The sequence below is a fragment of the Martes martes genome, assembly GCF_963455335.1.
Source record: "Martes martes genome assembly, chromosome: 9".
Classification (NCBI taxonomy): Eukaryota; Metazoa; Chordata; class Mammalia; order Carnivora; family Mustelidae; genus Martes; species Martes martes.
In genome coordinates this window covers 52,047,564-52,069,886 of record NC_137896.1, presented here as the reverse complement: position 1 = coordinate 52,069,886, position 22,323 = coordinate 52,047,564, and the positions used below count along the sequence as shown (strand labels likewise).

Sequence of the window (22,323 nt, the reverse complement as noted above, 5' to 3'; positions counted from 1 at the left end):
GGGAAGCAGGCTCCCTGCGCAGAGAGCTGATGTGTTGGCTCGATTCCAGGCCCCTGAGATCATGACCTGAGCTGAAGGCAGAGGCTTAACCTGCCCAGCCACACAGGTGCCCCCAAGGTTCCTTCTTTTATTGTTTCATTTCACCCTAGAGAACTTCTCTTAAGCAGCCTTTCAGAATAGGTCTGCTGATGACAAACTCTTTTAGTTCACTTCATCTTCAAGTGTCCTAGTTTCCTCTGTATTCCTGAAGGATAATTTCACTGGGTATAGGATTCTGAGATGATAGTTATTTTCTTGTAATACTTGAAAAATGTACTAATTTCTTCTAGACAACTTCTGTGGCTTATGATAAGGAATCCACTGTTGCTTGAATTGCTTGCTTCGTATATGTTAATTTCTCTGTTATTGTTTTCTTTTCCTTTAGGTTTCATAAGTTGGTTATGATGTATCTTGTTGATAATTTTGGGTTTATTCTTTCTGGGGTTTGGTTAGCTTCTTCAGTCTCTAGATTTATTTATTTAGCCAATCTGGGAAGTTTTCAGCCATTATTTCTTCAAGTATTTTTTCAGCCCTACCTCATGTTTCTTTTCCTTCCAGAATTCTGATGCACAGGGTTGCTAAGTCTTTTTTTTTTTTTTTTTAAGATTTTATTTATTTATTTGACAGAGAGAGATCACAAGTAGGCAGAGAGGCAGGCAGAGAGAGAGGGGGAAGCAGGCTCCCCGCTGAGCAGAGAGCCTGATGCAGGGCTCTATCCCAGGACCCTGAGATCATGACCTGAGCCGAAGGCAGAGGCCCAACCCATTGAGCCACACAGGCGCCCCTGGGTTGCTAAATCTTTTGTTATGTTTCCTCAGTTCCTGGAATCTCTTTTTTTCCCTCTAGTTTTTTAGGTTTTTTTTTTAGTTCAATGTTCAGATTAGGTAAATTCTTTTGTTTTAAATTCCAGTTAAACAGTTATTTCCTTGTGTCCTACATTCTGCTGTTGAACCTATCTTTTTTTTTCTTTGTGTATTTTTTCTTTTTTAATTTAAATTCAGGTTAGTAAACATATAAGTATAGTATTGGTGTCAGGAGTAGAATTTAGTGATTCATCACTTATATATCACACCCGGTGCTCATCCCAACAAGTGTCCTCTTTAATACCTATTAGCCATTTAGCCCATCCCCCCCCCAGTCCCCTCACCAACAACCCAAAGGTTCTCTTAACAGTCTCTTATGGTTTGCCTCCATTTCTGTTTTTATCTTATTTTTCCTTCCTTTCCCCTATGGTCATCAGTTTTGCTTCCTAAATTACACAAATGAATGAAATCATATGACATCTGTCTTTCTCTGACTTACTTCGCTTAGCAAAATACATTCTAGCTCCATCCATCTTGTTACAAGATTTCATTCTTTTTGATGGCTGAGTAATATTCCATTGTATACATATATATGCCATATCTTCTTTATCCGTTCATCAGTCATTCAACACTTGGGCTCTTTCCATAATTTGGCCATGGTCAATAAGGCTGTTCCATTTGAGCACTTTTGTATCCTTTGGATAAATACTTAGTAGTGCAATTGCTAGGTCATAGGGTAGTTATATTTTTAGCTTTTTGAGGATGCCCATACCGTTTTCCACAGTGGCTGCACCAGCTTGCATTCCAACCAACAGTGTAAGAGGATTCACCTTTCTCTGCATCCTCACCAACATCTATTGTTTCCTGTGTTGTTTAGTTTAGCCATTCTGATTGGTGTAGGGTGGTATCTCATTGTGGTTTTGATTTGTGGTTCCCTGATGATGTTGACCATTTTTTCATGTGTCTCTTGGCCATTTGTATGTCTTCTTTGGAGAAACATCTATTCATATCTTCTGGCCATTTCTTAACTGGATTATTTATATTCTGGGTGTTGATTTTGATGAGTTCTTTATAGATGCTGGATACTATCCTTTTATCCAATATATCATTTGCAAATATCTTTTCCCAGTCTATAGACTGCCTTTTAGTTTTGTTGGCTGTTTCCTTTGCTGTGCAGAAGCTTTTTATTTTGATGAGGTCCTAATAGTTCATTTTTGTTTTTGTTTCCCTTGTCTCTGATGATATTAGTAATCTAGTTAGTGTCTAGTAATAAGTTGTTGGGGCCAAGGTCAGAAAAGGTGCTGCTTATGTTTTCCTCTAGAATTTTGATGTTTTCCTGTCTCACATTTAGGTCTTTCATCCATTTTAAATTTATGTTTGCATATGGTATAAGAAAGTAGTCCAGTTTCATTTTTCTGAACGTGGCTGTCCAGTTTTCTCAACACCATTGGTTAAAGAGACTGTCTTTTTTCCATTGGATGTTCTTTCCTGCAACGATTAATTTACCGTATAGTTGTGGGTCCATTTCTGGGTTCTTTATTTTGTTTCATTAAATGATGTGCCTGTTTCTGTGCCAGTACCATACTGCCCTGATGCTTTGTAATACAGCCTGAATGAAGTCTGGGACTGTGATGCTTCCCACTCTGGTTTCTTTTTTCACAATTGCTTTGGCTATTCGGGGTCTTTTCTGGTTTCATACAAATTTTAGGATTGTTTTTTCTAGGTCTATGAAAAATATTGGTGTTATTTTGATAGGGATTGCATTGTGAATGTGTAGATTGCTTTGGGTAGTATAGACATTTTAACAATATCTGTTCTTGCAATCTATGAGCATGGAATGTTTTTCCATTTCTTTCTGTTCAATTTCTTTCGCCAGTGTTCTATAGTTTTCAGAACACAAATCTTTTATCTCTTTGGTTAGGTTTATTCCTAGGTATCTTATGGTTTTGGGTGCAGTTGTAAATGGGATCAATTCCTTCATTTTTCTTTCTGCTGCTTCATTATTGGTGTATAGAAATGCAACAGATTTTTGTACATTGATTTTATATCCTGCAGATTTGAATTCATGTATTAGTTGTAGCAATTTTTGGGTGGAGTCTTTGGGTTTACTACATAAAGTTCATGTCATTTGTGAAGAATGAAAGTTTGATTCCTTCCTTGCTGACTTGGATGCCTTTTATTTCTTTTTGTTATCTGATTGCTTAGGCTAGGATTTCCAGTACTGTGTTGAACAATAGTAGTGAGAGTGAGCAACTCTGTCATGTTCCTGACCTTAGGGGAAAGGCTCTCAGTTTTTTATTTTGGTTAATGTATTTTCAGTTATAAAATTTCCATTTGGTTCTTTATATTTTCTTTGGTAACATCTTCTATTTCTTTGATGAAATTTTCTATTTTATATTTTTTTAAAAAATGCATAATTACTAATTTTATCATGGCTGCTTTAAAATGTTTGTCAGATAATTCTAATGTGTTTGTGCCATTGTATTGGCAATTACTGATTTTCATTCAGTTTGAGATCTTCTAGGTTCTTTGTGTGATTAGTGATTTTTTTTTTTATTGAAAATTAGACATTTTGATACTATAAGGCTCCAGGTCTTTATTTTATCTGGCTTTCTATTGACACTGCTTTCGCAGAGGAAATAGAGGATGGCTTCCCTTTATGCCTAGTTAAGTAGGAGTCCAGGTTCCCCACTAGGCTTCTGCTGATATCTGCAGATCTGGGGGTGTTCTGGCTCCCCACTAGGCCTCCACTGATACCTCCCTAACTGGGAGGGATGGGAGTGCCTCATTACTACCCCTCACATTACCTTCATGGACACTTTGTTACTGCCTGGTTGAGGGTAGAAGTGTAGGTTGTCCTTGGAATATTGCTCATCTAGATAGATGTTTGACCACAGGTCTTTCTATGGTGTTTGGTTGTATTGTGGTTTTGTCTAAAAGTTTTTTGCCTTGGGACACCTCAGTGGCTCAGTTGGTTAAGTATCTGACTCTTGATTTCGGCTCAGGTCATGATCTCAGCCTTGTGAAATTGAGCCCCACATTAGGCTCTGTGCTATGCATGAAGCCTGCTTAAGATTCTCTTCCTCCCTCTGCCCCTCCCCGCTCTAAAAATAAAATTAAAAAATAAAAGCTTTTTGTCTTGCAAGGCCACTCTTTTCCTAGCCTTTTGGCTTAAGAGAGCAGACTTATGTTAGGGCTTTTTTGTCTGTGGTTTCCAGGTTGCCAGCCTTTTCAGCTCTTATGCTGCTTACCACCTAATCATTGTGCCTTTTGATACCCATAAAATCTCAATATATCTCTCATTTTATTTTCTTAATTATTATTTTTTTAGAGAGGCGTGGGGGAGGGGCATAGGGTGAAAGAGAATCTCAAGCAGGCTCCACACTGGGTGTGGATCTCACAACCCTGAGATCATGACCTGAGCCAAGATCAAGAGTTGGACACTTAACTGACTGAAACACCCAGGCATCCCTATCTCTCTAATTTTAATATGATGAAATTCTAAAACAAATAGTTGTTACCCATATTTAAGTTTCTTCTAAGTCTGGCTCATGCACCCTCATCTGTAGCAGTGTAAAATGGTTTTCCTTTATTTGGTTCTTAAAATATATGTGGAATATCATGCAAGCCTATATAATTTTAGAAGTATTTATATGCTAGTATTCCTGTTTTGCCCATTGTCTTATTTTGTTTATTCACTGTTAAAATTATCCATGATTCTAAATATTTTTTTTTTAATTTTATTTGAGAGAGAGAGAGCACAAGCAGGGAAGGGGGGAAGGGAGAGGGAGAAGTAGACTCCCCACTGAGCAGGGAGCCCAATATGGGGCTCGATCCCAGGACCCCAGAATTATGACATGAGCAGAAGGCAGACGCTTAACCAACTGAGCCACCCAGGTGCCCCAGAATTATCCATGATTCTAACCCAGCGTTTTCTTCTGCAGTTGTTGAAAGTTATTAAAATCACTGTGATGGTTATGATCATAGTAAGCTATAAAGCAGTGAGGCCATAGATAATCACTTTATGAACTAACACTGTAAGTTACACCCAACAAACCATTTGTCAATAATGGTGGAGGAATGAAGAACCTATAGTATCTAATTTTCTGTTCCTTTGATTTCTCTGTGCCAGAAATATATCATGATCCTATGTTCTTAAACATTTTCAAATTGAATCTTGTCTCAATTTTCCTATTTTTTTCTTAGAAAATTACGTTTCCAATTTCTTAATTCTTGTAGACTGCTCTTTTTTTTTAGAAAAAGTCATAAATAACTTTAAAAAGTTTATTATAAAATTATTTTTTTTAAGCTTTTGTTTATTTATTTGACAGACAGAGATCACAAGTAGGCAGAGAGGCAGGCAGAGAGGGAGAGGGGGAAGCAGGCTCCCCACCAAGCAGGGAGCCCGATGCGGGGCTCGATCCCACGACCCTGGGATCATGACCTGAGCTGAAGGCAGAGGCTTTAACCCACTGAGCCACCCAGGCGCCCCAAATTACTTCTTTTTAATCTTGCATATTTCTAACCCATTCTTTAATTAGAAAAAAAGTTGACTTATTTTTAGTTTCTGTATTTGATTGTAGTATTTGAAATATATAATGGACATATATATACTAAGATGGTACATATTTTTAACAGCATTCTACCATGACATCAACATTGAGGAGATTGGGTGAAGATATATTCAAAGGAGTAGTAACTAAGGGAATTCAAGATAATTCTTTAGAACATTCAGTGGAGAATAAACCAAAGACAGCTGCTTTCTTTAAGAGCTCCAATTTACCATTGAGATTTTTATCAACTTTAATTGTTCTCAGAACAGTCACCCAAGGTAAGCTTTCACTTGTGCTTATGCATAATTTTTCATAAACAGAAGAGAATACTACATAATGAAGTTATTCTTGCATAGTCAAATGTGTTTTCCATTTTTAGAATAAGATTTTATAATGGTGGCACATTACAATAAACTACTTTTATTTGCTGAATGTGAGAAAGAGGAGTAGTCAGTCGTATTGTTGTCTCCTCCCAGGAGACTTTATTGATTCTCTTAGATCATATTTCCACAGTAACCTATGGTTCCCGCTATCATTGCATATACCATATAGTATTGAAATTCCTAATTCATTATTTTTACTGGAGCAGGTGTTGGCAACCTGTAGCCCATTGACCAGATCTGGCCCACAACCTATTTTATAAATAAAGTTTTATTTAAACACACGAATGCTCATTTTTTACCTATTGTCTAGAAACTGTTTTCACCTTACAACAGAGCTGAGTAGTTGGCAACAGAGACTATATGGCCCCCTAGAAGCCTATATTGTTATGTGGCCTTTTATAGAAAACTTTTATCAGTCCCTACACTGGTTTGTAAGTTGACTGAAGAAAAATATTGCCTTGTTTACTATTGTACCCCCCTGCAACTAGCATAGTGCTTAATGTATAATAATAGTGAATAAGGAAATGAATGAATTAAGAATAATGTTTCAATCAAAGTTGACCATTTTTGATACAGTTTTGGTATATAGCAATGAGTTATGTTTTTGGATTACTAAATAGAATTTTTGTTAAAGTCATACCAATATAATGAAACATTAAATATGCCATCTTTTTATCTTTTCAGTTTGTTAAGTTGTATAACTCAGTCTGTTTGGAATTTTTTTAGTGGGAAATGGCAAAAATTTAATTTTACTACTTTCTCTGCAGTGTATACTGTTTACTTAACATCTGATTATGGAATTTTACAACAACAATAACAAAAAATGAAACTATAACTTGTCTTAGTTTTTCCTTATGTTTATGGTTTTCATAGTTAAACAGATTGAGTGGCAACTGTTTGAAACATCATTTATGAGAAGGGTGTATTAGTCCAAAATAAAGTTCACCATGTATCAACATGCATCATAACATCATTTGATAAAACATAATTTGTGTTACTGATAAAACTAGTGCAATAGAGATATAAAATAAGAGAGGGAATTAGGTGCTCTCTGTCACCACTTTTGTGCAGTACAGTATTAGACATGCTGACCATCTTCAATAAGCCATTAATAAAAAGAAAGATGAATATTGGAAATACAGGAAACTCTTCATTGGTGGATACTCTGTATAAAGTGAGGACATTTGGGGTGCCTGGGTGGCTCAGTGGGCTAAGCCTCTGCCTTCAGCTTGGGTCATGATCTCAGGGTCCTGGGATGGAGCCCCACATTGGGCTCTCTGCTCAGCGGGGAGCCTGCTTCCCCCTTTCTCTCTGCTTGCCTCTCTGCCTACTTGTGATCTCTGTCAAATAAATAAAATCTTAAAAAAAAAAAAAGTGAGGGCATTTAATGAAACTAGCTCAGAAATTTATTGAATATAATGTGCTGTATTCTGGATATTTGTGACCCCACAAGATTCATATGGTGAAATACTAACCCCCAAAGATGATGATGTTAGTAATTGGGGCCTTTAGGAGGGCTTAGATCATGAGGGTGGAGCCCTCATGAATGGGATTAGTGCCCCTATAAAAGAATCTCCACTGAGATCTCTAGCCCTCACACCGTGTGAGGGCACAGTGAGAATGAAGGTTCAGGTGGTGAACCAGGAAGTGGGTCTTCACCATGCTGGCAACCATACTTGGACTTCTCCACCTCCAGAACTGTGAGCAGTAAAATTCCTGTTGTGTATAAACTACACAATCTCTGGTATTTATTATAGCAGTCTGATAGAATTTGTGTTTAGAAAATGAGCTTCAAAGGAAGTTCACAAAGTCTGTTGACTTTCAATACTATCATTACCATCTAGACTATCTAACACTGTATAGTATGCTTACTATGAATATCACTAACAAATAGCAATAACATATGTAAAAAAGAAATCTTGTTAATATAGAAAAACAAAAAGTATAAAGTTTGTTTACAAACTTATAAACAAATTAGTTTGGTGTTTGTAAACTTCATCTTTTGTGAAATATAATAGGTATAAATAAAGATATGGGTGGGGCACCTGGGTGGCTCAGTCACTAGAGCGTCTGACTCTTGGTTTCTGCTCAGGTCATGATCCCAGGGTTGTGGAATTGAATTGGGTTCCAAGCTTAGCTGGGAGTCCGCTTGAGATCTCCCTCTCCCCCCCACACTTGCATGCCCGCACACATTCTCTCTCTGTCTCTAAAAATAAATAAAATCTTTATAAAAAAGATATGGGTAAGTAGTAGATGAGTGGACAGGATAATAAAGATTATTGCTAGGTGCCTAGGTGGCTTAGTTGGTTAAGCGTCTGCCTTCAGCTCAGGTCATGATCCCGGGGTCCTGGGATTGAGCCCTACCTTGGACTCCCTGCTCACTGGGGAGCCTGCTTCCCCCTCGGCCCTTCTCCCTGCTCATATTCTCTCTCTCTTGATTTCTCTCTCTCAAAACAATAAATAAAAAACCTTGAAAAAAATTTTTTAAAAGATTATTGCTGACATTAAATGGCAGAAACAAAGGACTTTTTCTTTTAGAGTAGGGAAGGGGCGGAAGGAGAGAGAGAGAATTTCAAGCAGGCTACACACCTAGCACAGAGCCTGATACAAGGCTTGATTTCACAACCCTGAGATCATGACCTGAGCTGAAATCAAGAGGCAGATACTTAACTAACTGAGCTACCCAGGCACTCCGGAAATAAAGGACTTTTGTTCTTCCTAACAAATGTATTAAAAATTATAAGATACTCCCAAATGGCTTTGTGTAACAATACCAATGAAAATTCAAGTATAGTGTGTGTAAGTTGAGAAAGTAGTAGGAAAGTTTGAAATAATACTTGCAATGAACGTAATAATTTAAAACAAGTAAAACAGCAGCATGGGTAATGGCTTGCCTTAGCAGATTTTAAAGCAACTGTGATAGAGTTAAAAAAAAAAAAAAAAGGCAAATTAGAAAGATCCTGAGCTTGCCTCCTTCCATGGATATAGCAAATATATGCAACTACTTAATAGAGTAACTCTCTGCAAATGACCTGAATACTAGGAGAACAGCTATTCCGCAGCTAAAGATAAAAGGAAAAAGCCAGGTACGCCTGGGTGGCTCAGTGGGTTAAGCCTCTGCCTTCAGCTAGGTCTGATCTCAGGGTCCTGGGATAAAGCCCTGCATTGGGCTCTCTGCTCAGTGGGGAGCCTGCTTCCCCCTCTCTCTCTGCCTGCCTCTCTGCCTGTTTGTGATCTCTGTCTGTCAAAAAAATAAACAAAATCTTAAGAGAAAAAAATATTTATAAAAGGAAAAAGCCACATCAAGAAGGGTAGAAGGGGAGGAGACATGGTCTGGTTCAGAACATAATTCATGGTGTGGTAATCAAGAATCACATCACAGGTGCAGATACCTGCCTGAGGAGTGAGGGGTTCAAACCCTACATTGTGCACTCCCACCCCAAAGATCTGCACTGAGAAGACAAGCCCACATAATGTCTGGCTTTGAAAAATAGCAGGCCATAACTCTGGGAGGGCTGGAGGGAAATGGAGACTCTTCTCTAAAGGGCTCATGCACAGTCTCACTCAGCACAGGGCAGCAGTTTGAAAAGCACCTGGGCCATAGGTGAAAGAGATTTATTGACTAATTTTAGGGCATGTGCTGGAGGGGTGGGGATCTGTAGGAACTTTCTCTAGGAACAAAGTGCTGGCAGGTGCAATTTTTCTTGTCCTCCTTCAGCTTAGCTTGCATGATGCTGCCATTCCAGTTGACACTCTCCATCTGTCATGATGGCCCTGCTTGTCCTGTACCAGCATTCCTTTGTGAACATGACCTTCCCAAAGCACCTGCCCTGTCAGGCACATTTCTAAAGTGCTTTCCACTGTCCAGCATGCCTGCAACAGTCAAAGATAAACATTCACACTCATGATTGACCTTCCCCCAACTAGCACAGCTTGCAGCAGTTGCAGCTGGGCCTCTTATCCAGCTGTGCCAGGGCCAGAGCCTCCCACCAGTGCACCCATAGTAGTCGTTGCTGGGCATTAGAGGCAGCTGCTCCAGCAGTCACCTCAGCCCACCGGGTGACCCATCAGTTGCAGCCCAGTCACAACAGGAAATGTGTACATAGCCAACAAGGGGACATCCTTGAGGGTTGGGTTCTGGTGACTAGGGTGCATTGTGATTCTGGACCCCACAGATGTTTTCTACATAAGGCCACTACTTTCAAGGCCAGGAGATGTACTGACAAAATGAGAAGACAGAGGATTATGTTCCAAATGAAAGAATAAGACAAAAACCTTAGAAAAAGATCTAAACAAAACAGAGATGAACAGTCTACCTGATACAATTCAAAGTAATCATCATAAAGATGATTTCTTAACTTAGGAGGAGAAACACTAGAGGATTCAACCACAGATCCGAGGATGCAGAACAGCTCAGCAATTAGGAAGACAGGATAGTGGAAATCATCCAAGCTGAACAGCAAAAAGAAAAAAGACTATTAAAAGTGAGATAAGTTAAGGGACCTCTACGAGAACATTAAGCTTTCTAATAATTGCATTGTAGGGGTTCAGAAGGAGAAAAGAGGGACAAAAGGGTGGAGAACTTACTTGAAGAAATAAGCTGAAAAATTCCCTATCCTGGGACAGGAAACACATCCAGGTCCAGGAAATACAGAGAACCCCTTTAAATAAGATGAAACCAAAGAGGTCCACACTGAGAAGCATAATAATTAAAATGTCAAAAATTAGAGGATCTGCTAGGAAGGCGGTAGAGTAGAGGGAGTAAGCTTGCCTTGTTGTATGGGTACAACTAGATATACTCACAGCAGTGTAAATAACCCATGAAATGATCTGAAGACTGGCAGAACAAATTCCACGAACTAAAGGTAGATAAGAGGCCACATCGAAGAAGGTAGGAAGGACAAAGATAGGGTCTGGGAGTGAAACAGACTCTGGCTGTCCATGGTAGGGAGAGATCCAGTGGTGCAGGGAAGAGTGAAATCAGACTTTCACACTGGGGAACAGAAGTGGGAAGGATGAATCCCCATAACATTTGTCTTTGAAAGTGAGAGGGGCCAAACTTCATGAGTTCTTACAACTAGTGAGACTTAATGTGTGGAATTTTCAAAATTGAGGTTCTGGAGGAGCCCCGACCGTGTTTGAAAGTGGAGTCCCTACCCTTAAAGTGACAGCAGGACATACAGCATACATGTGGATATAGCATAGAGCCATCAGTTTGAAAAATTCTGGGGGTTGATGGGAGGGAGAGTGATGTGCTCATCTTAGAGCATGGCTTGGAGAGACAGGGATCATGGGTAGAGCTTTCTAGGAGCAAAGAAACTGGCAGGCACCATTTCCCTCCCTGCATAAACAACAGCCAACATGGCACCGACACTCATTACTCAACTTGCTTACAATGAAGCCCCTCACCCTATGTTTTGGCAGATCTACCCTTCCCAGTCACACTTGCCTTAGTTCTGGCATTGCACACCCCTTCCTCAAAAGACTAGGGCAAACCCTGCCAACACATCTCCCAACCTGCACATTTGCAGGACCTCAGTTCCAGTGGTGGCAGGGGCAAGTCTCATTTCTTGGGCAGACCCCTGCATACCTTGTTAAAACACTTCCCACCCCTGCTGGGACCAAACACTACCCACAATTGACAGAGAACCTTTGCAGACAACTGGACTGAAGGGGGAGCGAGGAAGAGGTTAACAACAACAACAGAGCACATGCAGTACACATCGGAGACCCGCCCTAATGCCAGGCCCTGGGGAGCAGGGGACATGGCCCTGCAGGGCATTGTAAGACCTCTTCTGTATAAGGCCATTATCATTAAGAGCAAGAGAAGTAGCTGACTATCCTAACACAAAGAAATAGACGCAGAGAGTCAGACAAAATGCACAGACAGAGAATATGTCTCAAATGAAAGAAGAGGACTAAGCCAAGTGAAATGGAAATAAGTAATATGCCTGACAGAATTTAAAGTAATGTTCATAAAGATACTCACTGAACTTGAGAAGAGAGTGGAGGTAAAAACAAACAAGATATAAGAGGGGAGGACATCATTGAGACTCTACAGATAAAAATGAACCAGTCAGAGATCAAGAACACCATTAAGAATCAGCAGAAGGTAAAATTAAGAAAATAGCCCCATTTGTAATTGCACCAAAAACTATAAAATAACTAGGAATAAACTTAAAGAGGTGAAAGACCTGTACTCTGAAAAGATTTCAAACTCGACCACAAGTTTGTTATCAAAACGGAGTGGTATTGGCACAAAAATAGACACACAGATCAACAGAATAGAATACAGATCCCAGAAATAAACCCACCTTTACCTAATCTGTGACAAAGGAGGCAAGAATATACAATGGTGGAAAAGAGTCTCTTCAATGAATGGTACTGGGAAAACTGAACCACTTTACTATACCATACAAAAAAATAAATTTAGAATGTATTAAAGACCTAAATGTAAGACCTGAAGTCATAAAACTAAAAGAGAACTAAAAGCCCAGTAAACTCCTGGACATTGGTGTGAGCAAAATGTTTTTGGGTCTGCCTTCTCAGGCTAGGGCAGCAAAAGCAAAAATGAACAATTGAGACAACATCAAACTGAAATGCCTTTGCACAGTGAAGGAAAACATCCACAGAATGAAAAGACAACCTTCTGAATTGGAGAAGATATCTGCAAATGATATATCTGATAAGGGATTAATTTCCAAAATATGTATAGGACTTAATACAACTCAACATGAAAAAGAAAATCTGATTAGAAAGTGGGCAGAGAGGAGGAGTCAAGATGGCGGAGAAGTAGCAGGCTGAGACGACATCGGGTAGCAGGAGATCAGCTAGACAGCTGATCTAATCATTGTGAACACCTACAAATCCAACGGGAAATCGAAGAGAAGAAGAGCAACAATTCCAGAAACAGAAAATCGATCACTTTCTGAAAGGTAGGACCTGTGGAGAAGTGAATCCAAAGCGATGGGAAGATAGACCCCGGGGGGAGGGGCCGGCACCCGGCAAGCGGCGGAGCGACGGAGCACAAAATCGGGACTTTTAAAAGTCGGCTCCACTGGGAGACATCGCTCCAGAGGCTAAACTGGGGGGAAACCCAGGCAGGGTCAGCATAACCCCAGGTCCCGCGGGGTCACAGAAGGACTGGGGGTGTCTGAGTGCCGCAGAGCTCGCAGATATTAGAGCGGGGAAGCTGGCTACAGCGACAAAGCCGAGGAGTGAGCTCTAAGCCCGGGGTTACCTTGTGCCGGTCGCAGGCTGGGTGGGCTCGGAGCGTGGCCGGAGGCCACGGAGACGAAAGCGACCCGGCGCTATTCTCCAGCTCCAGCAATTGACTGCTTTCCTTGAGGCGCGACCGCAAGCCAGGGAGGCGGGACTGTTGGGCGCTTTGCTCTGAGAGCACACTGAGGAGCGGAACCCCAAGCTCTCGGCTCCTGCGGGCCGAGAGATTGGGAGGCCACCATCTTCATTCCCGTCCTCCGGAACTCTACGGAAAGCGCTCAGGGAACAAAAGCTCCCGAAAGCAAATCGGAGCGGATTACTTAGCCCGGCCCCTGGCAAGGGCGGTGCAATTCCACCTGCGGCAAAAACACTTGAGAATCACTACAACAGGCCCCTCCCCCAGAAGATCAACAAGAAACCCATCCAAAACCAACTTCAGTCACCAAGAACAGCGGAATTCCACAGCAGGAGAAAGCAAATCTTATCTGGACAAAATGACAAGGCGGAAAAACTCACCTCAAAAAAAAGAACAAGAGGCCGTACCGAAGGCTGGAGACCTAATCAATACGGACATAGGTAACATGACAGATCTAGAGTTCAGAATGACAATTCTCAAGGTTCTAGCCGGGCTCAAAAAAGGCATAGAAGATATTAGAGAAACCCTCTCTGGAGAGATAAAAGCCCTTTCTGGAGAAATAAAAGAACTAAAATCTAACCAAGTTGAAATCAAAAAAGCTATTCATGAGGTGCAATCAAAAATGGAAGCTCTCACTGCTAGGATAAATGAGGCAGAAGAAAGAATTAGTGACATAGAAGACCAAATGACAGAGAATAAAGAAGCTGAGCAAAAGAGAGACAGACAAATACTGGACCACGAGGAGAGAATTCGAGAGATAAGCGACACCATAAGACAACACAACATTAGAATAATTGGGATTCCAGAAGAAGAAGAAAGAGAGAGGGGAGCAGAAGGTATATTGGAGACAATTATTGGAGAGAATTTCCCTAATATGGCAAAGGGAACAAACATCAAAATCCAGGAAATGCTAAGAACGCCCCTCAAAATCAATAAAAATAGGTCCACACCTCGTCACCTGATAGTAAAATTTACAAGTCTTAGCGACAAAGAGAAAATCCTGAAAGCAGCCCGGGAAAAGAAGTCTGTAACATACAAGGGTAAAAACATTAGATTGGCAGCGGACCTATCCACGGAGACCTGGCAGGCCAGAAAGAACTGGCATGATATATTCAGAGAAATATAAACGAGAAAAACATGCAGCCAAGAATACTATATCCAGCTAGGCTATCATTGAAAATAGAAGGAGAGATAAAGAGCTTCCAGGACAAACAAAAGCTGAAAAAATTTGCAAACACCAAACCACCTCTACAGGAAATATTGAAAGGGGTCCTCTAAGCAAAGAGAGACCCTAAAACTAGTAGATCAGAAAGAAACAGAGACAATATACAGTAACAGTCACCTTACAGGCAATACAATGGCACTAAATTCATATCTCTAAATAGTTACCCTGAATGTGAATGGGCTAAATGCCCCAATCAAAAGACACAGGGTATCAGAATGGATAAAAAACCAAAACCCATCAATATGCTGCCTACAAGAAAATCATTTTAGACCTGAAGACACCTCCAGATTTAGAGTGAGGGGGTGGAAAACAATGTACCATGCTAATGGACATCAGAAGAAAGCTGGGGTGGCAATCCTTATATCAGATCAATTAGATTTTAAACCAAAGACTATAATAAGAGATGAGGAAGGACACTATATCATACTCAAAGGGTCTGTCCAACACGAGGACCTAACAATCTTAAATATCTATGCCCCTAACATGGGAGCAGCCAACTATATAAACCAACTAATACAAAATCAAAGAAATACATCGATAGTAATACAATAATAGCAGGAGAATTTAACACTCCCCTCACTGAAATGGACAGATCATCTAAGCAAAAGATCAACAAAGAAATAAAGGCCTTAAATGACACACTGGACCAGATGGACATCACAGATATATTCAGAACATTCCATCCCAAAGCAACAGAATATACATTCTTCTCCAGTGCACATGGAACATTCTCCAGAATAGACCACATCCTGGGTCATAAATCAGGTCTCAATCGGTACCAAAAGATTGAGATCATTCCCTGCATATTTACAGACCACAATGCTCTGAAGCTCGAACTCAATCACAAGAGGAAATTTGGAAAGAACGCAAATACATGGAGACTAAACAGCATCCTTCTAAAAAATGAATGGGTCAACCAGGAAATTAAAGAAGAATTGAAAAAATTCATGGAAACAAATGATAATGAAAACACAACGGTTCAAAATCTGTGGGACACAACAAAGGCAGTCCTGAGAGGAAAATATATAGCGGTGCAAGCCTTTCTCAAGAAACAAGAAAGGTCTCAAATACACAACCTAACCCTACACCTAAAGGAGCTGGAGAGAGAACAAAAGAAAGCCTAAACCCAGCAGGAGAAGAGAAATCATAAAGATCAGAGCAGAAATCAATGAAATAGAAACTAAAAAAACAATAGAACAAATCAACAAAACTAGGAGCTGGTTCTTTGAAAGAATTAATAAGATTGATAAGCCCCTGGCCAGACTTATCAAAAAGAAAAGAGAAAGGACGCAAATAAATAAAATCATGAATGAAAGAGGAGAGATCACAACCAACACCAAAGAAATACAAACAATTATAAGAACATACTACGAGCAACTCTACGGCAACAAATTTGACAATTTGGAAGAAATGGATACATTTCTAGAGATGTATAAACTACCACAACTGAACCAGGAAGAAATAGATAACCTGAACAGACCCATAACCAGTAAGGAGATTGAAACAGTCATCAAAAATCTCCAAACAAACAAAAGTCCAGGACCAGACGGCTTCCCAGGGGAATTCTACCAAACATTTAAAGAAGAATTAATTCCTATTCTCCTGAAACTGTTCCAAAAAATAGAAATGGAAGGAAAACTTCCAAACTCATTCTATGAGGCCAGCATCACCTTGATCCCAAAACCAGACCAGGATCCCACCAAAAAAGAGAATTACAGACCAATATCATTGATGAACACAGATGCGAAAATTCTCACCAAAATACTGGCCAATAGGATCCAACAGTACATTAAAAGGATTATTCACCACGACCAAGTGGGATTTATTCCAGGGCTGCAAGGTTGGTTCAACATCCGCAAATCCATCAATGTGATACAATACATTAATAAAAGAAAGAGTAAGAACCATATGATACTCTCAATAGATGCTGAAAAAGCATTTGACAAAGTGCAGCATCCCTTCCTGATTAAAACTCTTCAAAGTGTAGGGATAGAAGGCACATACCTCAATATTATCAAAGCCATCTATGAAAAACCCACCGCAAATATCATTCTCAATGGAGAAAAACTGAAAGCTTTTCCGCTAAGGTCAGGAACACGGCAGGGATGTCCGTTATCACCACTGCTGTTCAATATAGTACTAGAAGTCCTAGCCTCAGCAATCAGACAACAAAAAGAAATTAAAGGCATCCAAATTGGCAAAGAAGAATTCAAACTCTCACTCTTTGCAGATGATATGATACTATATGTGGAAAACCCAAAAGGCTCCACTCCAAAACTGCTAGAACTTGTACAGGAATTCAGTAACGTGTCAGGATATAAAGTCAATGCACAGAAATCAGTCGCATTTCTTTACACTAACAACAAGACAGAAGAAAGAGAAATTGAGGAGTCAGTCCCATTTACAATCGTACCCAAAACCATAAGATACCTAGGAATAAATCTAACCAAAGAGGCAAAGAATCTATACTCAGAAAACTATAAAGTACTCATGAAAGAAATTGAGGAAGACACAAAGAAATGGAAAAAAGTTCCATGCTCATGGATTGGAAGAACAAATATTGTGAAAATGTCTATTCTACCTAAAGCAATCTACACATTTAATGCAATCCCTATCAAAATCCCATCCATTTTTTTTAAAGAAATAGAACAAATAATCCTAAAATTTATATGGAACCAGAAAAGACCTCGAATAGCCAAAGGAATATTGAAAAAGAAAGCCAAAGTTGGTGGCATCACCATTCCAGACTTCAAGCTCTATTACAAAGCTGTCATCATCAAGACAGTATGGTACTGGCACAAAAACAGACATATAGACCAATGGAACAGAATAGAGAGCCCAGAAATAGACCCTCAACTCTATGATCAACTAATCTTCGACAAAGCAGGAAGGAATATCCAATGGAAAAAAGACAGCCTCTTCAAAAAATGGTGCTGGGAAAATTGGACAGCCACATGCAGAAAAATGAAATTGGACCATTTCCTTACACCACACACGAAAATAGACTCAAAATGGATGAAGGACCTCAATGTGAGAAAGGAATCCATCAAAATCCTTGAGGAGAACACAGGCAGCAACCTCTTTGACCTCCACCGCAGCAACTTCTTCCTAGGAACATCGCCAAAGGCAAGGGAAGCAAGGGCAAAAATGAACTATTGGGATTTCATCAAGATCAAAAACTTTTGCACAGCAAAGGAAACAGTGAACAAAACCAAAAGACAACTGACAGAATGGGAGAAGATATTTGCAAACGACATATCAGATAAAGGGCTAGTATCCAAAATCTATAAAGAGCTTATCAAACTCAATACCCAAAGAACAAATAATCCAGTCAAGAAATGGGCAGAGGACATGAACAGACATTTCTGCAAAGAAGACATCCAGATGGCCAACAGACACATGAAAAAATGCTCCACATCACTCGGCATCAGGGAAATACAATTCAAAACCACAATAAGATACCACCTCACACCAGTCAGAATGGCTAAAATTAACAAGTCAAGAAATGACAGATGCTGGCGAGGATGCGGAGAGAGGGGAACCCTCCTACACTGCTGGTGGGAATGGAAGCTGGTGCAACCACTCTGGAAAACAGTGTGGAGGTTCCTCAAAAAACTGAAAATAGAGCTACCCTACGACCCAGCAATTGCACTCCTGGGTATATATCCTAAAGATACAAACGTGGTGCTCCGAAGGGGCACGTGCGCCCGAATGTTTATAGCAGCAATGTCCACAATAGCCAAACTGTGGAAAGAGCCTAGATGTCCATCAACAGATGAATGGATAAAGAAGAGGTGGTATATATACACAATGGAATACTATGCAGCCATCAAAAGACATGAAATCTTGCCATTTGCGACGACATGGATGGAACTAGAGGGTATCATGCTTAGCGAAATAAGTCAATCGGAGAAAGACAACTATCATATGATCTCTTTGATATGAGGAGGTGGAGATGCAAGGCGGGGGGGGGTTGGGGGGAGGTAGGAAAAGAAAAAATGAAAAGATGGGATTGGGAGGGAGACAAACCATAAAAGACTCAATCTCAAGAAACAGACTGAGGGTTGCTGGGGGGAGGGGGGACGGGAGAGGGTGGTGGGGAAATGGACATTGGGGAGGGTATGGGCTATGATGAGTGCTGTGAAATGTGTAAACCTGACGATTCACAGACCTGTACCCCTGGGGATAAAAATACATTATATGTTTATTAAAATAAAAAAAATTAAGAAAAAAAAAAAAAAGAAAGTGGGCAGAGAATATGAACAGACATTTCTCCAAAGAAGACATATAGGTGGTCAACGTCACTAATCATCAGGGAAATGCAAATCAAAACCACAGTGAGATAACACCTCATATCAGGTTATCAAAAAAACAAGAAATTCCACTACTAGATATTTACCTGAAAAAATAACAGTAGTTTGAAAATATATATGCACCCCTGTTGTTTACTCACTGCAGCATTATTTACAATAACCAAGATAAGGAATAAAGTGTCCATTGTTATGTGAATAGATAAGGAAGATGTGATGCGCGCGCGCACACACACACACACACACACACACAAGGAAGGAATATCACTCAGCCATTAAAAAAAAAGCAATGACATCTAGGACACCTGGGTCACTCAGTTAAGTATCTGACTCTTGATCTCGGGGTTATGAGTCAAAACACATACTAGGCCTTGAGATGAAGCCAATTTGAATGAATGAATGAATGAAGTCAGATGTAAAGTATAGCATAGGGAATATAGTCTGTAATATTGTAGTAACTATGTATCTGAATGTATTAGATGGTATCTAAATGTATTGTCCAGCATTTTGTAGTGTATTTAAATGTCAAATAACTATTTTGTACACCTAAAACTATTGGAACATAATATGTTAACTATATATTAGTTTAAAAAAATAAAAAATGAAATTTTAAAGTTAAAATGAAACAATAATGATATAATGATAATAATAATGAGTAATTTTAAAGCACCAAAATAGGGCAATAGGAATAGTAAGTCTAGAAATGACAGTTTGCACTTCATATATGCATATTGAATTAGTGAATTTGGTTCCTTCCTTGTGCAAGTCACTTTTTTTTTTTTTTAAAGATTTTTATTTATTTACTTGACAGAGAGAGATCACAAGTAGGCAGAGAGGCAGGCAGAGAGAGGGGGGAAGCAGGCTCCCTGCTGAGCAGAGAGCCCGATGCAGGGCTCCATCCTAGGACTGTGAGATCATGACCTGAGCCGAAGGCAGAGGCTTAACCCACTGAGCCACCCAGGTGCCCCTGCAAGTCACTTTTTTAAGAGAGTAGAAAGAATTATAAGATAGTACCTGCTTTCAAAGTCCTTAGAGTCTGGTGGGTAAGTAGATTGTAAATATTTCTTTCTGCTTCATCTTATAATTATCCACACAGAAGTTTAAATAATGTGCTTCTGGTTAAAGAGATGATAAGGGGCGCCTGGTGGCTTAGTTAAGTGTCTGCCTTCAACTCAGGTCATGATCCCAGGGTTCTGGGATCGAGCCCCATGTCAGGCTCCCTGCTCAGTGGAGAGCCTACTTCTCTCTCTCCCTCTGCCTGCCACCCTGCCTACTTGTGCTCTCTCTCTGTCAAATAAAGAAATAAAATATTTAAAAAAAATTTTTTTTAAGATTTTATTTATTTGCCAGAGAGAGAGAGAGAGAACACACACAAGCAGGCAGAGAGGCAGGCAGAGGCAGCGAGAGAAGCAGGCTCCCTGCCGAGCAAGGAACCCGATGCGGGACTCGATCCCAGGACCCTGGGATCATGACCTGAGCCGAGGGCAGCGGCTTAACCAACTGAGCTACCCAGGCGTCCCAAAGAAATAAAATCTTAAAAAAAAACAAAACGCGAAAGAGGTGATAACTTAGTTCCGATGGTATGATTTAGGGGATCAGGAGAGGATTTAGTATTAAGGAGTTAGCATTTGAGCTGGACTGTCAGGAATGTGTAGAATTTCATAGGCAGAAAATAAGTCATTCCTGAGGGAACAGTATGAACTAAAGTTTGGAATTGTGGAAGAGCATGGCATGCAAGAAGACCAGTGAGTTATTCAACAGGAAAACATGTGGTGGGATCACAGCTGCTCCTCAAATGATGTTAATCAACTTCTCAAAGCACAACATTAGTTTTGATTTATCTTTGTTTAAAAACATACAAATTATATCATAACATGTTTTTTTCCTAAAGATTTTATTTGAGAGAGAGAGAGCGTGCGCAAGCTGGGGAGGCGGGTAGAGGGAGAGGAAGATTCCCTGCTGAGACCAGAGCCTGAACAGGGGTCCATCTCACCACCCTGAGATCATGACCTGAACCGAAATCTAGAGTTGGGTGCTTAACTGACTGAGCCACCTATGTGCCTCATCATACCATGTTTTTCTTCAGCTTAACTGTTTTCAGTTGATAGTGTGTTTGCAGCTCATTCTATACTGACGATATGTAATGAATTTTTAAGCATTCGGTGATAATTGGTAATAAAATTTCTAACCAGAATTCACATTATGTTATCTCTTGCCTATCCTAGTCACTTCATAACCATCTTGATTGATCTTGTTATGATTTTTGTCCAATTTCAAAGCAAATAACTTCTGAAGCAAATAACTTCTGAGAAGTGTGTATATTTTTGAGTATAGTCTTAACTTTTGTGTGTAAAATGGAAGTTGAAAAATTAGACTAGGGACGCCTGGGTAGTTCAGTGGGTTAAAGCCTCTGCCTTCGGCTCAGGTCAGGATCCCAGGGTGCTGGGATTGAGCCCCGCATCGGGCTCTCTGCTTGGTGGGGACTCTGCTTCCTCCTCTCTCTCTGCCTACTTGTGATCTCTCTCTCTGTCAAACAAATAAATAAAAATCTTTAAAAAAAAAAGAAAAAAGAAAAATTAGACTAAATTCCCCATTAAATTATTTTAAGAAACTCCAAAAAACCTGTAAGTTTATTATCTTTCATCTAAATACATGACCACACAATTGATATTCTTCCTATAATTTGAAAAATTATTTGTTTGGGTGGTTTTTTTTTTTAAGATTTTATTTATTTATTTGACAGACAGAGATCACAAGTAGGCAGAGAGGCAGGCAGAGAGAGAGGAAGGGAAGCAGACTCCCTGCTGAGCAGAGAGCCCGATGCAGGACTCTATCCCAGGACCCTGAGATCATGACCTGAGCCGAAGGCAGAGGCTTTAAATCACTGAGCCACCCAGGCACCTTTGGGTGTTTTTTCTGATTGTGAAATGGTTTTAGAAGTTTTTAAAAGAAATAAATAAGAAACTACTCAGAATTCATTTAGAAATACACCTTAAAACTATTTTTAAAAACCTTCTAGGAGATTCCAGAGGTATTTATATATAAATTGGATTGAAAAGGATCTCTTGGGTTTTTCAGAGTCCATAGTCTCTCATGGTTCACCTCCCCTTCCAAACAACCTGAGGGTTTTGAAGGGGCGGGGGGTGGGGGAGCCAGGTGGTGGGTATTAAGGAGGGCACGTATTGCATGGAGCACTGGATGTGGTGCAAAAACAATGAATACTGTCGCGCTGAAAAGAACTAAAAAAAAAAAAATCTCTTGGGTTTAGGGGTGCCTGGGTGGTTCATTTGGTTGAGTGTCTGACTCCTGGTTTTGGCTCAGGTCATAATCTCAGGGTCATGAGATGGCGCCCTGTCAGGAGTCAGCAGGGAGTCTGAGATTCTCCCTCTCTGCCCCTTGCCCTGCTTTCTCACTCTCTCTCTCTAAAAATAAATAAATAAATCTTAAAAAAGAAAAGAAAAAAATCTGTTAGGTCTAATTTGACCTCAGACAAACTTTGAGAGCTGGAGTCAAAATTTAAAAATTAGTTAAATCATTACCAAGCAGGCAGAATGAGTATGATTCACTGAAAATAAGTCAGGTATGTTCTTAAAAATCTAAAAAATACATTTTAAAATACTAAAATGTGCTTAAAATAAGCTACATATTGTCTT

At 39.9% G+C, this 22,323-nt stretch overlaps 1 protein-coding gene across 1 annotated transcript in view; it reads left to right on the top strand.

Moving 5' to 3' along the window:
* CCDC138 (coiled-coil domain containing 138) overlaps nucleotides 1-22,323 on the top strand; it is a 148,344-nt gene that overhangs the window by 70,221 nt on the left and 55,800 nt on the right. The window contains exon 12 of the mRNA XM_080814221.1: nucleotides 5,481-5,673. Coding sequence (XP_080670347.1) covers nucleotides 5,481-5,673 — 193 coding nt within the window. The remainder of the gene's footprint in view (nucleotides 1-5,480; nucleotides 5,674-22,323) is intronic.